The 17,832-nt window shown below is 37.3% G+C and overlaps 2 protein-coding genes across 2 annotated transcripts in view; both read right to left on the bottom strand.

Moving 5' to 3' along the window:
• TEX11 (testis expressed 11) overlaps positions 1-17,832 on the bottom strand; it is a 335,773-nt gene that overhangs the window by 126,328 nt on the left and 191,613 nt on the right. The window contains exon 16 of the mRNA XM_044234723.1: positions 7,539-7,641. Within this exon, the coding sequence (XP_044090658.1) occupies positions 7,539-7,641 (103 nt within the window). The remainder of the gene's footprint in view (positions 1-7,538; positions 7,642-17,832) is intronic.
• Positions 872-1,811, bottom strand: LOC122897038 (heterogeneous nuclear ribonucleoprotein A1-like). Its single transcript, XM_044235176.1, has one exon. The coding sequence runs from the start codon at positions 1,769-1,771 to the stop codon at positions 872-874; it is 900 nt and encodes a 299-aa protein (XP_044091111.1). The 5' UTR covers positions 1,772-1,811.

The raw sequence follows: 17,832 nt of genomic DNA, 5'->3' as shown, positions 1-17,832 counted from the left end.
TTGGGCTTTCTGCTCAGCAGGTAGCCTGCTTCCCTCTCTCTCTCTCTCTCTCTCTGCCTCCCTCTCTGCCTACTTGTGATCTCTCGCTGTCAAATAAATAAATAAAATCTTTAAAAAAAACAACTTGTAAAACACATATTCAATAATTCGTATGTATAATACAGAACTTTCAAAATTCAATAAGAAAATGAAGAGCCGTTTATCTTAGCATGTAAATTATATTTCTTCCCTATGTTCTAGCCACTATGACAGGAGATGAACAAAACATATAGAGATGAATTTTTAAAAAGTAAAGAAAGTTCTCTGTAGAAAACTGGACAGAAGATTTATACAAACACTGTCAAAGAAGATACATGGGTATCAAATATCAGATATTACAGAAATGCTAGTTAAAACCACAATAAGGTAATACTACCAACTATTAGCATGGCATATCGTTTTTTTTGTTTGTTTGTTTGTTTTAAAAGACACATTTATTCAGCGTCATGATCAGACTATTACATTTAGCAATCAACAGCATGGGTGCAAAAAAAAAAAATTCTACATTAAAACCCTTTGTTGGAATGCTTTACACTTTCCACAGAACAGAAACTAAAATAACCTGTTATACAATTAGTCACAAATACAGTCCTCGAGTTTTTTTGCCCATACACATGAGTACTGTCTAAAACATGTCTTCTTTGTAGCAGCTAGGCCCTGCCACCACTGTGCTTGGCTGAGTTCACAAATCTGTTGTAACCTGTAGCTTCCTTGTCACTTCTCTGGCTCTCCGCTCCTGCTAGGCTTTGTTTCCTGGCAGTAATTAAAACCTTCTGCCACTGCCATAGCTGCTGCTGCTGCTGCTGCTGGAACCACCAGAGCCACCTTGGTTTCATGGTTTGGGGAAGTATTGGCCTCTACCACCATAAGGGCCAGAGCTTCTGCCTCCAAAATTGCCTCCTTTCATGGGTCCAAAATTTGAGGATTGATTGTTGTAATTGCCAAAATCATTATGGCTTCCGCCACCTCCAAAGTTGCTTCCATCATTACCAAATCCGTCATAGCCATCCCCACTGCCACCATATCCACCACCACCTCGACTGCCACCAAAGCCACCTCGACCACTGAAGTTTCCTCCGCGACCAAAGTTGTCATTCCCACCAAAACCACCTCCACGACCACCACCAAAGTTTCGAGAACCACTTCGACCTCTTTGGCTGGATGAAGCATTAGCCATCTCTTGCTTAGAGAGCGCTTTCCTTACTTCACAGTTGTGGCCATTCACAGTATGGTATTTTTGAATGACAATCTTGTCTACAGAATCATGGTCATCAAATGTTACAAAAGCAAAACCCCTCTTTTTGCCACTGCCTTGGTCAGTCATGATCTCAATCACTTCGATTTTCCCATACTGTTCGAAATAATCTCTTAGATGATGTTCTTCAGTGTCTTCTTTAATGCCACCAACAAAAATCTTTTTCACAGTTAAGTGGGCACCAGGTCTTTGGGAATCTTCTCTTGAGACAGTCCTCTTTGGTTCCACAACTCTTCCATCCACCTTGTGTGGCCTTGCATTCATGGCTGCATCCACCTCCTCCACAGTGGCATATGTGACAAACCCAAAGGCTCTGGAGCGCTTGGTGTTCGTATCTCTCATTACCACACAGTCCGTAAGTGTTCCCCATTGCTCAAAATGGCTCCTCAGACTCTCATCGGTTGTTTCAAAGCTCAGACCTCCGACGAAGAGCTTCCGCAGCTGTTCAGGGTCTTTGGGAGACTCTGACTTAGACATGACGGCGGTGGGAGGGGAGACTTTAATGATGCTTACTCGGCGGCATCCACAGGCAGAAAGGGCATATAGTTTTAAATGGACAGTTCCAACTGCTGTTGAGGACACAGATCACCTGGAGCACTCATATATAGCAGGTCAGAACGTAAGATTGTATAGCTACTTAGGAAAATAGCTTGGCAGTTTCTAACATGTATTTACCATACAATCCAAAAATCCAACTCCTAGATATTTATCCTAGAGAAGTTAAATCTTATTACACGAAATCTGTAAACAGATATTTATGGCACGTTTATTCACAGCTGCCCAAAACAGAAGCCATCCAAATATACTTCATATGGTGAATGAATAAACAAACTGTGGTACACACATACTATAGAGTACTACTCAGCAATAACAAAGAACAAACTATGGAAACACAACAGTATGAATGAGTTTTGAATGCATTATCATAAGTGAAAGAAAGGCTCAAAAAGCTTCATAATATGACTCCATTTATATGACATTTTGGAAATGGCAAAAATACAGAGATAGAAATGAGTTCAGTTGTTTCCAGGATTAAAACTAGTTGGAAGGATGACAATAAAGGAACCTGAGGTAATGTTTTGTTCTATATCATGACTGTAATGGTGGTTACATGACAGTACACATTTGTGAAAACTCACAGAATTATTAATATAAATAAACCTCATAGAATCATACCCTAGTAAGAGTAAGTTTTATTCTATATATTATCAATAAACATGGCTTTATTTTAAAAATAGTCACAAAATAGTCACAAATAAATGGGGAAAAAATAAAAAGACTGAACTGGTGCTATGTTTAAAAAGTAAAAAAAAATTAATAGAATGTTAAAAGGTTTAATAGGAAATTTTTTTTGCCTTTTTTTTCTATTGGTAAAAATTTCAAATTTTTTAAATCTTTCAACATAATGCATCAAATAAAAACAAATTCTCAGAGGTCTCCAATGAAAACATTGATGATGGACATGACTACATTATAAACCCTGATTAAAAAAAAAAAAACCCTGATAAAGAACTGACACCAACTTGCTAATCTTCAATATACAGGAACACTTTACTCTCCGGTGGAACATTCATTTTTCAATGAAGAATAAATGATCTTTCTTTTATATGTAGTGCAAAGCAGAGTCCATTGCACATAGTAGGTATTCATAAATAGCTGCTCAATTGGGTTAGTTTAAATTCTGTTTGGATCCATTAATTTAAACTTCTTCATTTCTCAACTTCTGCCCTTCACAAGGGACAGCCAGTCGGGAGCTCCAGCTGCCTCAGGATATTCTCAGCTACACTGATAGCTGAATGGGAATAATAATATCACAGCACAGGCATATTCTATTCTGTAACCAAATCACAATCCAGGAGTGTACAGACACATCGACTAGGAAACTACGCTTAACTTAATGGAAAAGGCACAGCACTAATGGGATGAGGTTCATGTGAGCAATTTCAGCACTGTCAACTCTATAGAAAGAAACTCCATTTGAAGGCCAAACCTCTTACCAATCACTTCCCAAATAAATGAAAACATTTTAAAGTAAGCTGGAGACTTCGAAATGGGTTTGCAATATCAATTCCCTCTCATCCCACAGCTTTTGTTTTTTTCAGCATAACAGTATTCATTATTTTTGCACCACACCCAGTGCTCCATGCAATCCATGCCCTCTATAATACCCTCCACCTGGTTTCCCCAACCTCCCACCCACCCCCCGCCACTTCAAACCCTTCAGATTGTTTTTCAGAGTCCATAGTCTCTCATGATTCATCTCCCCCTCCAATTTCCGCCAGCTCCCTTCTCCTAACTCCCCATGTCCTCCACGCTTTTTGTAATGCTCCACAAATAAGTGAAACCATATGATTATTGACTCTCTCTGCTTGACTTACTTCACTCAGCATAATCTCTTCCAGTCCCGTCCATGTTGCTACAAAAGTTGGGTATTCATCCTTTCTGATGGAGGCATAGTACTCCATCATGTATATGGACCACATCTTCCTTATCCATTCGTCTGTTGAAGGGCATCTTGGTTCTTTCCACAGTTTGGCGACTGGGGACATTGCTGCTATAAACATTGGGGTACAGATGGCCTTTCTTTTCACTACATCTGTATCTTTGGGGTAAATACCCAGTAGTACAATGGCAGGGTCATAGAGAAGTTCTATTTTTAATTTCTTGAAGAATCTCCACACTGTTCTCCAAAGAGGCTGCACCAACTTGCATTCCCACCAACAGTGTAAGAGGGTTCCCCTTTCTCCACATCCTCTCCAACACATGTTGTTTCCTGTCTTGCTAATTTTGGCCATTTTAACTGGTGTAAGGTGATATCTCAATGTGGTTTTAATTTGAATCTCCCTGATGGCTAGTGATAATGAACATTTTTTCATGTGTCTGATAGCCATTTGTATGTCTTGATTGGAGAAGTGTCTGTTCATATCTTCTGCCCATTTTTTGATATGATTGTCTGTTTTGTGTGTGCTGAGTTTGAGGAGTTCTTTATAGATCCTGGATATCAACCTTTTGTCTATACTGTCATTTGCAAATATCTTCTCCCATTCTGTGGGTTGCCTCTTTGTTTTGTTGACTGTTTCCTTTGCTGTGCAGAAGCTTTTGATTTTGATGAAGTCCCAAAAGTTTATTTTCGCTTTTGTTTCCTTTGTTTGGAGACGTATCTTGAAAGAAGTTGCTGTGGCTGATATCGAAGAGATTACTGCCTATGTTTTCCTCTAGGATTCTGATGGGATTCCTGTCTCACGTTGAGGTATTTTATCCATTTTGAGTTTATCTTTGTGTACGGGGTAAGAGAATGGTCGAGTTTCATTCTTTTACATATAGCTGCCCAGTTTTCCCAGCACCATTTATTGAAGAGACTGTCTTTTTTCCACTGTATATTTTTTCCTGTTTTGTCAAAGTTTATTTGCCCATAGAGTTGAGGGTCCATATCTGGGCTCTCTACTCTGTTCCACTGGTCTATGTGTCTGTTTTTATGCCAGTACCATGCTGTCTTGGTGATCACAGCTTTGTAGTAAAGCTTGAAATCAGGTAGCATGATGCCCCCAGTTTTATTTTTGTTTTTCAACATTTCCTTAGTGATTCGGGGTCTCTTCTGATTCTATACAAATTTTAGGATTATTTACTCCAGCTCTTTGAAGAATATCAGTGGAATTTTGATCAGAATGGCATTAAAAGTATATAAATTGCTCTAGGCAGTATAGACATTTTAACAATGTTTATTCTTCTGATACAAGAGCATGGAATGGTCTTCCACCTAAAGATACACCCAGACTGAAAGTGAAGGGATGGAGAAGCATCTTTCATGCCAATGGGCCTCAAAAGAAGGCTGGGGTAGTGATTCTCATATCAGATAAATTATATTTTTTTTAAGATTTTTTATTTATTTGACAGAGAGAGAAAAATCACAAGTAGGCAGAGAGGCAGGCAGAGAGAGAGGGGGGGAGGAAGCAGGTTCCCTGTGGAGCAGAGAGCCCGATGCGGGGCTCGATCCCAGGACCCTGGGATCATGACCTGAGCTGAAGGCAGAGGCTTTAACCCACTGAACCAGCCAGGTGCCCCAATAAATTAGATTTTAAACTAAAGACTAGTCAGAGATACAGAAGGACACTACATGATTCTTAAAGGGACTATCAACCAAGATGATCTAACAATTGTAAATATCTATGCCCCCAATATGGGAGCAGCCAACTACATAAGAAAACTGTTAATCAAGATAAAGAGTCATATTGATATGAATACACTAATCGTAGGAGATCTTAACACGCCTCTCTCAGAAATAGACAGATCATCAAAGCAGAAAATCAATAAAGAAACAAGAGCATTGAGGGACGCCTGGGTGGCTCAGTTGGTTAAGCGGCTGCCTTCCGCTCAGGTCATGATCCCAGCGTCCTGGGATCGAGTCCCACATCGGGCTCCTTGCTCGGGCGGGGAGCCTGCTTCTCCCTCTGTCTCTGCCTGCCATTCTGTCTGCCTGTGCTCGCTCTCTCTCCCTCTCTCTCTCTCTGACAAATAAATAAAATCTTTAAAAAAAAAAAGAAACAAGAGCATTGAATGACACATTGGACCAGATGGACCTCATAGATATATACAGAGCATTCCACCCTTAAACAACAGAATACTCATTGTTCTCAAGTGCACATGGAACCTTCTCAAGAATATACCACATACTGGATCACAAATAAGGACTCAACCGATACCAAAAGACTGAGATTATTCCCTGCACATTCTCAGATCACAGTGCTTTGAAACTGGAGCTCAATCACAAGAAAAAGTTCAGAAGGAACTCAAACACCTGGAAGCTAAAGACCACCTTGCTTAAGAATGCTTGGATCAACCAGGAGATCAAAGAAGAACTTAAATAGTTCATGGAAACCAATGACAATGAAGACATTTCAGCCCAAAACCTATGGGATACAGCAAAGGCGGTCCTAAGGGGGAAATACATAGCCATCCAAGCCTCTCTCAAAAAAGTGGAAAAATCCAGAACCCAGCAGCTGTCTCTACACCTTAAAGAACTGGAGAATCAACAACAAATCAAACCAACTCCACACATAAAAAGGGAAATCATCAAGGTTAGAGCTGAGATCAATGAGGTAGAAACCAGAGATACAGTAGAACGTATCAATGAAATTAGAAGCTGGTTTTTTGAAAGAATCAAGAAGATCGATAAACCGTTGGCCACACTAATCCAAAAGAAAGGAGAGAAAACCCAAATTCATAAAATTATGAAACAACCATCAGAAGTTATTATCAACAGTTATATGCCAATGAGCTAAGCAACCTATATGAAATGGATGCATTCCTGGAAAACTATAAACTCCCAAATTTGAACCAGGAAGAAACTGACAACCTGAATAGACTGATATCTAGTAATGAGATTGAAGTGGTGATCAAAAGCCTCCCAAAATACAAGAGCCCAGGACCTGACGGATTCCCTGGGGAATTCTACCAAACCTTCAAAGAAGAAATAACACCTATACTCCTGAAACTGTTTCGAAAAATTGAAGCAGAAGGAAAACTTCCAGACTCTTTTTATGAAGCTAGCATTACCCTGATCCCCAATCCAGGCAAAGACCCTACCAAAAAGGAGAATTTCAGACCAATATCACTGATGAATATGGATGCTAAGATTCTCAACAAGATCCTAGCAAACAGGATCCAACAGCACATTAAAAAGATTATCCACCATGACCAGGTGGGATTCATCCCTAGGCTACAAGGATGGTTCAACATTCGCAAATCAATCAGTGTGCTAGAACAAATCAATATGAGAAGAGAGAAGAACCACATGGTCCTCTCAATCGATGCAGAAAAAGCATTTGACAAAATCCAGCATCAGTTCCTGATTAAAACGCTTCAAAGTATAGGGATAGAGGGAACATTCCTGAACTTCATAAAATCTATGAAAGACCCACAGCAAATATCCCACAGCTTTTTAAACTTAATTTTTAAGAGGTTCAAACGACAAAAGGTACAAAAGAAAGTATACCACGACAAGACTTTCACTCCAATTCTTGTCCCACATCTCCCTAGTTCTTACTTCCCCAATAGGCAAACCCTGTTCTTTTATTCCTATGTAAACTTCGTAATTCCTTTTTGCATGGTTGTGTTATCTTTACATAACCAAGTTAGAATATAGAATATAAAACTCCATTGTCTTGAAAACAATGTTTTTTCCTTTACAGTAGATTATTATTCTTTATATTAACAGTTAGATATAATTCATAAATAACATTCATACCTCTGCCAGAGTTTCCCTCTAAAACTGCAATCTTGAATACATAAAACTGAGTGAAAATATTTGTAGGATCACGTCGTTCAGCTTCTATCACTGCCTCTTTAGCCTGAAAAAAAGAAATATTGGCTCTCTTTCATACAAGTAATAAGGAAGACCTTATCATATTTTACTAAAATTATTAATATAGTTACAATGGGTAAGGATACGCATCATAAAAAGACGTGAATCTAAGTAAAATCTTTAAAGAATTGTTTCCTTAAAATGCTAAAGAAAGTGAGTTCTGCTTCTAGAAATAGGGTGCATTATATATGTCAGACTAACTCTCCTACTGAAAACAACAAAAATGTTAGATAACATTTTTTTTCAATTCTAAAGCAATTTACAAGATAATAAAATCTAAAGGAAAAAAGTGTGGTTCTAGAGAAACAAGCAGAGAATTAAAGCCGCTTTATTTTTCTGGTGGGCATTTATAAATCTAGACAAATGTTAGTTTTAGTTTTAAATGAATCTCACTAGGTTAGGGAAACAAACATCAAGACCCAAGAGACCACACGCTTAGGCTATCAGAACTAAACTGCTCCCACCTCCATCACCAGGGGACTGCAAAGAAAGCTACTTCGGTTTTGAGTGGAACACAACAAAATATGGTGGGGAGAACCAATCCCTGAGGCATGTATTTACATTCTACAAGAAGCCAAAAGACCTCAAGCTATGAATTGAGTTGATATTGGTCCCAAACATCTGAAGAAGCAAAGGTAAATGTTCTCTGGGGGAAGTAATCTTCATCCTAGGCTTCAAATTATTTCCAAAAATGATTTTTCAAGAATTGGGAGTAGTAAACAAACAAACAAAATCAAGCGAAGAAGCAATACAACATAAACGAGAATCAGCAGAAACAAAATTACAGGAAGATTCTTAAAATGTAGATACCAGAATTATAAAAAACTATAAAACAACTGTTTTCAAAGTTAAAGAAATAAAAGGCCCTCAGAAGTATAAGTAAGTAGGCTGATATACAATATTAAGTATTGATATGGTACAGTGGTTATTTCCAGCTGATACCAATTCCGATTGATTACTGCCTGTAGAATATCAATTGTTACACATCCTGAATATCAGAGAAGTTTGTAGGAAACAGAAACTACAAAATATTACTTTGATGATGTGAAAAAGAAGAACTACGTGAAATGAAAAATGCAATAATCCAAATGGAAACATGGTTTCCACTGCAGATTAGAAACATAAGAAGGGAAAATTAGTGAACTGAAAGATAGCAAAATAAATTAGGCAAAGTGCAGTACAGATATTACAAACATGGACAGTTCAGTAAAGATTCTTTTTAAGACAACGACTAAAAGAATTGAAACATTAAGTAATTTCCACAATGGTAGCAGGGGGTAACCAGAAATTTTAAAAAACTAAGGATACATCTTTCAACAAACTGTGTTGAAACAAATGGACATCGATGTGCAAAAAAAAATATGAATCAGACTATAAACTTCCTCAAAATTAACACAAAATGGATCATAAACCTAACCATAAACCCCCGAGCTATAGAACACTTAGAAAGTAACATAGGAGAAAACTGAAGTGACCACTAGTTCGCTAATGACTTTTTATTTTTTATTTATTTTTTAAAGGTTTTCTTTTTAAAGATTTTATTTACTTATTTATTTGACAGAGAGAGAGAGAGAGACAGAGAGACAGAGAGACAGACGGTGAGAGAGGGAACATAATCAGGGGGAATGGGAGAGGAAGACGCAGGCCTCCTGCAGAGCAGGGAGTCCAGTGTGGGGCTCGATCCCAGGACCCTGGGATCCTGACCCGAGCTGAAGGCAGATGCTTAATGACTGAGCCACCCAGGTGCCCCTATTTTTCAGTTTTTATTTAAATTCCAGTTAGTTAACATACAGTGTAATGTTAGTTTTACATGTATAATACAGTGATTCAACAGTTCCATACAACACACAGGGCTCATCATGACAAATGCATTCCTTAATTCCCATCACCTATTTAACGCATCCCCCCTACCCACCTCCCCTCCAGTAACCCTCAGTTTGTTTTGTTTTGTTAGTTAAGGGTCTGTTTCTTCCTTTGTCTCTCTTTTATTTCCCTGAACACTCCTTTGTTTTCTGTCTTAAATTTCACTTAGGAGTGAATTTATATGGTATTTGTCTTTCGCTGACTGAATTATTTCACTTAGCATAATACTATCTAGCTCCACCCATGTCGTTGCAAATGGCAAGCCTTCATTCCTTTTGATGGCTGAGCAATATTCCATTGTGTGCAAATACGCACCATAACTTCTTTATCCATTCATCAGTCAATGGACATTTGGGCTCTTTCCATAATTTGGTCATTGTAGATAATGTTGCTATAGACATGAGACATTGGTGTGAAGCCATAGGGCCCTGGGCTTCGTTTGTTTAGAGATTTTTGATTACTGATCCAGTTTCTTGGCTAGTTATGAGTCTAAGTTTTCTTTTTTTTTTTGTAAGATTTTATTTATTTATTTGACAGAGAGAGATCACAAGTAGGCAGAGAGGCAGGCAGAGAGAGAGGAGGAAGCAGGCTCCCTGCTGAGCAGAGAGCCCGATGCGGGGCTCAATCCCAGGACCCTGGGATCATGACCCGAGCCGAAGGCAGCGGCTTAACCCACTGAGCCACCCAGGCGCCCCAGTGAGTCTAAGTTTTCTATTTCTTCATGCTTCAGTTTTGCTAACTTATATGTTTTTTGAAATTTATCTATTTCCTTTAGGTTGGTGATGACTTAAAAAAAAAAAACCACCAAAAGTACAATCCATTAAATTAGGAATTAGACATTATTAAAATTAGAAATGTCTGCTGTGTGAAAGATATCATTAGAGAATGAAAACATAAGTCGCAGAGTGAGAGAAAACATTTGCAAAACACACATCTGATAAAAAGCTGATGTCTAAAACACACAAAGAATTCAACTATAAGACAAGAAACTACTCAATTATAAATTAGGGCAAAGACTTAAACAGTTACCTCTCTATAAAAGATATACAGATAGCAAACAAGCATATATAAAGATGCTCCATATTATATTTCACCAAGAAGATGCAAATTAAAATAATACCACTATACAACTATTAAAATAGCTAAAATTTAAAGCATTCACAAAACCAAATACTGGTGAGAATGTGGAGAAATAGGAATTCTCATTCATTGTTAGTAAGAAAAGTAAGAGGAGAGCCATTTTTGAAGGGCAGTTTCATAGATTCTTATAAAACTAAACATATTCTCCCAACATAATCTAGCAACTGCCCTTCTTAGTATTTTACCCAAATGAGCTGCAAGCTAATGTCCACAAAAAACCCTGCACATTACTAATTATAGAAAATTTACTCATAATTGTGAAAACTAGGAAGCAACCAAAATATCCTTCAATAGGTTATAAAAATATAATAAAACTCAGAATATCCTAATTTTGTAATGATAGTGTGTAAATCACTTTTACCTCTACTATAAAAGTTAAAAACAATAATATTAAAAATAACTATAGCTATAAAAATTTGTTAACAGATGTACAATATAAAAATATGTAAAGTGTGACATGAATAGCATAAATGTGAAAAGAGAAGTAAAAGTGTAGAGTTTCTCTATGCGTTTGAACATAAGTTGTTAACAGCTTAAAATAGACTGTTATATCTAAAAGATGCTTTATGTAAACCACATGGTAACCACAAAGAAAAAACCCATAGTACATACATAAAAGATAAATAAAAGGGAATTAAAGCATACCACTACAAGAATAAATTTTTTTAAAAGATAGCAAGAGAGGAAAAAAAGAACAAAGGAATTTTAAAACTAAGAAAATGATTAACAAAATGGGAATAGTGAGTCCTTACCTATCAAAATTACTTTAAATATAAATGGAGAAAATTCTCCAATCAAAAACAGAGAGGGATTAAATGATTTTTAATAAAAATATTCCAACAGTATGTTACCTATTAGAAACTAACTTAGCTATAAGGATATGCATAAACTGAAAGGGACTGAAAAAGATATTACATGCAAATGGTAAAGAAAAATGAGCAGGAGGGGCTATAATTATATCAGATAAAATAGACTTTAGTCAAAACTGATCACAAGAGGCAAAGAAGGTCACTATATATAGTGATAAAGGGGTCAAGGCACTAAGAGGCTATAACAGTTATAAATATATATACACTAAATATTAGAGCAACTAAATATTTAAAACTAATACTGCCAAAATGATGCTCAACATCAATAATTATAAAGGAAATGCACATGAAAACCACAGTGAGATACCACTTCACGCCTGTCAGAATGGTTAATTCAAATACACAAGAAATAACAAGTTTTGACAAAGATGTGGAGAAAAAGGAGCCCTCATGCACTGTTTGAGATAATGCAAATTGGTAGAGCTGCTGTGGAAATCACTATGGAGGTCCCTCAAATTATAATTAGAAACTACCATATGATTTCCATTACTGGGTTTTTACCCCCCCAAAAGGGAAAACACTAATTTGAAAATACTACACACTCTTATGTCTATTGCAGCATTATTTACAGTGTTACTGCAGCATGATTTACAATGGCCAAGATATGGAAGTAATCCAAGTCTTCACTGATAGACAGATGGATGAAGCAGATGTGGTATATATACACTTTCTGGAAATTACTCAGCCATAAAAAAGAATGAACTCTTGCCATTTGCAGTAATATGGATGGACCTAGAGGGTCTAGAGGATATAATGTTAAGTGAAATAACTCAGTCAGAGAAAGACAAACACTAAGATTTCACTCATATGTGTTATTTCACACAAAACAGACAACAAAAAAGGAGACAGACATAAAAAGACTCTTAAATACAATGAGCAAACTGGTGGTTGCCAGAGGAAAGGTGGGTAGGGCAATAGGTGAAATAAAGGTGGTTTAAGAGTACACTTATCTTAATGAGCAGGGAGATATGTATAAAAGTGTTGAATCATTATACTGTATACCTGAAACTAATATAAAACTGTATGTTAATTAAATTTGAATTTAACAATAAATAAATAAATCAAATGTTAACAAACTGAAGGGAGCAATTATAAACAGTAGGGGAATTCAACAACCCCACTTTCAACAATGCATAGATCATCCAGATAGAAAATAAAACATATAGCATACCTGCATAACACTAGAGACCAAATGGACCTTACAAACACATAAAGAATATTCTATCCAACAGCACAATACAGATTTCTCTGAAGCACACATGGAACTTTCTCCTGGACAGACCTTATGTTGGGCCCTAGAACAAGCCTTAACAAATTTAATAAGACTGAAATCATATCAAATATCTTTTCCAAACACAATGGTAGAAAACTAGAAAAAGATGACAGGAGGAAAAATGAAAAACTCACAAATGCATGGAGGTTGAAAAACACATTCCTGAATAACCAATGGATCAAAGAGGAAATAAAAAAGGAAATCTGAAAGTATTTTGTGACAAAACAAAATGTAAACACAACATATCCAAACTTATGGGATGCATCAAAAACAATCTCAAGCAGAAAGTTTATAGTGATAAACACCTACATTTAAAGAAGATCTCAATGGTGCGCCTGGGTGGCTCAGTGGTTTAAGCCTTTGCCTTCATCTCAGGTCATGATCTCAGGGTCCTGGGATCAAGCCCCGCATCGGGCTCTCTGCTCAGCAGGGAGCCTGCTTCCTCCTCTCTCTCTGCCTGCCTCTCTGCCTACTTGTGATCTCTCTCTGTCTGTCAAATAAATAAATAAAAATCTTTAAAAAAAAAAAAAAGAAGGGGCGCCTGGGTGGCTCAGTGGGTTAAGCCGCTGCCTTCGGCTCAGGTCATGATCTCAGGGTCCTGGGATCGAGTCCCGCATCAGGCTCTCTGCTCAGCAGGGAGCCTGCTTCCCTCTTTCTCTGCCTGCCTCTCCATCTACTTGTGATTTCTCTCTCTCAAATAAATAAATAAAATCTTTAAAAAAAAAAAAAGAAGATCTCAAATAATCTAACTTTACAACTCATGGAATTATAAAAAGAAGAAAAAAGTAACCCCAGGTTTAGCAGAAGAGAAATAATAAAGTATAGAACAAAAATAAACGAAATAGAAATAAGACAATAGAAAAAAATTAATGAAAATAGAAGTTGGAATTTTGGAAAGATAAACAAAATTGACAAACTTTTACCTAGATTAACCAAGAATAAAAGAGAAGACTAAAACAAAATTATAAATAAAACTGACTTGAAAACTGACATCACAGAGATACAAATAATCATAAATGATTATTGTGAACAATTATATAACAAATTGAAAAATCTAGAAAAAAATGGATAAATCCTTAAAACATACAACCTACTAAGGCTGAATCAGGAAAAAAGAGAAAATCTGAATGGACCAGTTACAAGGAAGATTTAATAAACCCGCATTTGACAACCAACATCAAAGAAATACAAACAATTATAAGAACATGTTATAAGCAACTATATGCAAGCAAATTTGACAATCTGGAAGAAAAGGATGCATTCCTAGAGACTGTATAAACTACCAAAACTGAACCAGGAAGAAATAGAAAACCTGAACAGACCCATAACCAGTAAGGAGATTGAAGCAGTCATCAAAAATCTCCCAACAAATAAGAGCCCAGGGCCAGATGGCTTCCCAGGGGAATTCTACCAAGCATTTAAAGAAGAATTAATACCTATTCTCCTGAAACTGTTCCAAAAAATAGAAATGGAAGGAAAACTTCCAAACTCATTTTATGAGGCCAGCATTACCTTGATCCCAAAACCAGACAAAGACCCCATCAAAAAAGAGAATTACAGACAATATCCTTGATGAACAAAGATATGAAAATTCTCACCAAAATACTAGCCAGTAGGATACAACAGTACATTAAAAGGATCATTCACCACGACCAAGTGGGATTTATGCCTGGGCTGCAAGGTTGGTTCAACATCTGCAAATCAATCAATGTGATACAATACATTAATAAAAGAAAGAACAAGAACCATATGATATTCTCAATAGAAGCTGAAAAAGCTTTGAGAAAGTACAGCATCCTTTCTTGATCAAATCTCTTCAAAGTGTAGGGATAGAGGGTACATACTTCAATTTCATCAAATCCATCTATGAAAACCCACAGCAAATATCATTCTCAATGGGGAAAAACTGAGAGCTTTTCTGCTAAGGTCAGTAACACGGCAGGGATGTCCATTATCACCACTGCTATTCAACACAGTACTAGAAGTCCTAGCTTCACCAATCAGACCACAAAAAGAAATTAAAGGCATCCAAATTGGCAAAGAAGAAGTCAAACTCTCACTCTTTGCAGATGATAGGATACTTTATGTGGAAAACCCAAAAGATTCCACTCCAAAACTGCTAGAACTCGTACTCAGTGAAGTGTCAGGATATAAAATCAATGCACAGAAATCACTTGCATTTCTATACACCAACAACAGGACAGAAGAAAGAGAAATTAAGGAGTCAATCCCATTTACAATTGCACCCAAAACCATAAGATACCTAGGAATAAACCTAACCAAACTGGCAAAGAATCTGTACTCAGAAACCTATAAAGTACTCATGAAAGAAATTGAGGAAGACACAAAGAAATGGAAAAACGTTCCATGCTCATGGATTGGAAGAAGTACTGTGAAAATGTCTATGCTACCTAAAGCAATCTACATATTTAATGCAATCCCTATCAAAATATCACCAATTTATTTATTTCAAAGAGATAGAACAAATAATCCTAAAACGTATATGAAACCATAAAAGACCCTGAACAGCAAGAGGAATGTTGAAAAAGAAAACCAAATTTGGTGGCATCACAATTCCAGACTTCAAGCTCTATTACAAAGCTGTCATTATCAAGACAGTATGGTACTGGCATAAAAACAGACACAAAGATCAATGGAACAGAATAGAGAGCCCAGAAATAGACCCTCAGCTCTATGATCAACTAACCTTCAACAAAGCAGGAAAGAATGTTCAGTGGAAAAAAGTCTCTTCAACAAATGGTGTTGGGAAAATTGGACAGCCACATGCAGAAAAATGGACCATTTCCTTATACCACACACAAAAATAGACTAAAAATGGATGAAAGGCCTCAATGTGAGACAGGAATCCATCAAAATCCTTGGGGAGAACACAGGCAGCAACCACTTTGACCTCAGCTGCCGCACCTTCTTCCTAGAAACATCGCCAGAAGCAAGGGAAGCAAGGGCAAAAATGAACTATTGGGACTTCAAGATCAAAAGCTTTTGCACAGCAAAGGAAACAGTCAACAAAACCAAAAGACAACTGACAGAATGGGAGAAGATATTCACAAGCGACATGTCAGATAAAGAGATAGTATTCAAAATCTATAAATTACTAATGAAACAACACCCAAAGAACAAATAATCCAATCAAGAAAGGGGCAGAGGACATGAACAGACATTCCTACAAAGAAGACATCCAAGTGGCCAAGAGACACATGAAAAAGTGCTCAACATCACTCGACATCAGTGAAATACAAACCAAAACCACAATGAGATACCACTTCACACTAGCTGAATGGCTAAAATTAACAAGTCAAGAAACGACAGATGTTGGAAAGGATGCGGAGAAAGGGGAACCCTCCTACATTGTCGGTGGCAATGCAAGCTGGTGTATCCACTCTGGAAAACAGCATGGAGGTTCCTCAAAAAGTTGAAAATAGAGCTACCCTATGACCCAGCCATCACACTACTGGGTATTTATCCTAAGGATACAAATGTAGCAATATGAAGGGGCACGTGCACCTGAACACTTATAGCAGCAATGTCCACATAGCCAAACTATACAAAGAACCTAGATGTCCATCAACAGAAGAATGGATAAAGAAGATGGGGTACACACACACACACACACACACACACAATGGAATACTATGCAGCCATCAAAAGAAATGAAATCTTGCCATTTGCAACGAGGTAGATGGAACTAGAGGGTATTATGCTGAGCGAAGTAAGTCAATCAGAGAAAGACAAATACCATATGATCTCCCTGATATGAGGAATTTGAAAGGCAGAGTCAGGGGCTTGTGCATAGGAAAGGAAAAAAAATGAAACAAGATGGGATCAGGAGGGAGACAAACCGTTAAGAGACTCGTAATCTCACAAAACAAACTGAGGGTTGCTGCGGGGATGGGGTTATGGAGAGGGTGGTTGGGTTATGGACATTGGGGAGGGTGTGTGATATGGTGAAAGCTGTGAAGTGTGTAAGCCTGATGATTCACAGACCTGTATCCCTGGGGCTAATAATACATTACATGTTAATAAAATAATTAAAAATTAAACATGCGTTTGAAGTTAACTGACCATCAACTTGATACAGACTGCTATACATATAAGATGTTATATATGAACCCAGTAGTAACCACAAATCAAAACCCTAAAACAGACACAAAAAATAGAGAAAAGGAATCCAGGCATAACATTTTAAAAAGTCCATTAAAGCAAAGAGGGTAAAAAAAAAAAAAAAAGCAAGAGAAAAAGAACTGAAAGGAACAATAAAAACAGCCAGAAAAAAAATAAAATGGCAATATATACATATTTTTAATAATTACTTTAAATGGAAATAGACTAAATGCTCCTATCAAAAGACATAAGGTGGGGCACCTGGGTGGCTCAGTGGGTTAAGCCTCTGCCTTCAGTTCGGGTCATTATCTCAGGGTCCTGGCATCGAGCCCCACATCAGGCTCTCTGCTCAGCAGGGAGCCTGCTTCTCTCTCTTTCTGTCTGCCTCTCTGCCTACTTGTGATCTCTATCTGTCAAATAAATAAATAAAATCTTTTTTAAAAAAAGACATAAGGTGACTGAATGGATAAAAAAAAATACAGACCCATCTGTATTTGCCTATAAAAACTCAATAAAGACTGAAAGTGAAGGGATGGAAAAAGATACTCCACACAAATGAAAGTGCAAATAAAAGCTGGTGTATTAATACTTGTATCAGATAAAATAGACTTTAAAACAAAGCCTGTAGGGACGCCTGGGTGGCGCGGTTGGTTGGACGACTGCCTTCGGCTCAGGGCGTGATCCTGGAGTCCCGGGATCGAGTCCCACATCAGGCTCCCAGCTCCATGGGGAGTCTGCTTCGCTCTCTGACCTTCTCCTCACTCATGCTCTCTCTCACTGTCTCTCTCAAATAAATAAATAAAATCTTAAAAAAAACAAAAAAAAAAAAAACAAAAAAAAAAAAACAAAGCCTGTAGCAGGAGACAAAGAAGGTCACTACATAATAATAAAGGGATCAATCCAACATGGA

The sequence above is a fragment of the Neovison vison genome, chromosome X (genome assembly GCF_020171115.1).
Source record: "Neovison vison isolate M4711 chromosome X, ASM_NN_V1, whole genome shotgun sequence".
Lineage (NCBI taxonomy): Eukaryota > Metazoa > Chordata > Mammalia > Carnivora > Mustelidae > Neogale > Neogale vison.
The sequence above is the reverse complement of the archived record's forward strand: the minus strand, read 5'-3'. Positions and strand labels throughout refer to the sequence as shown.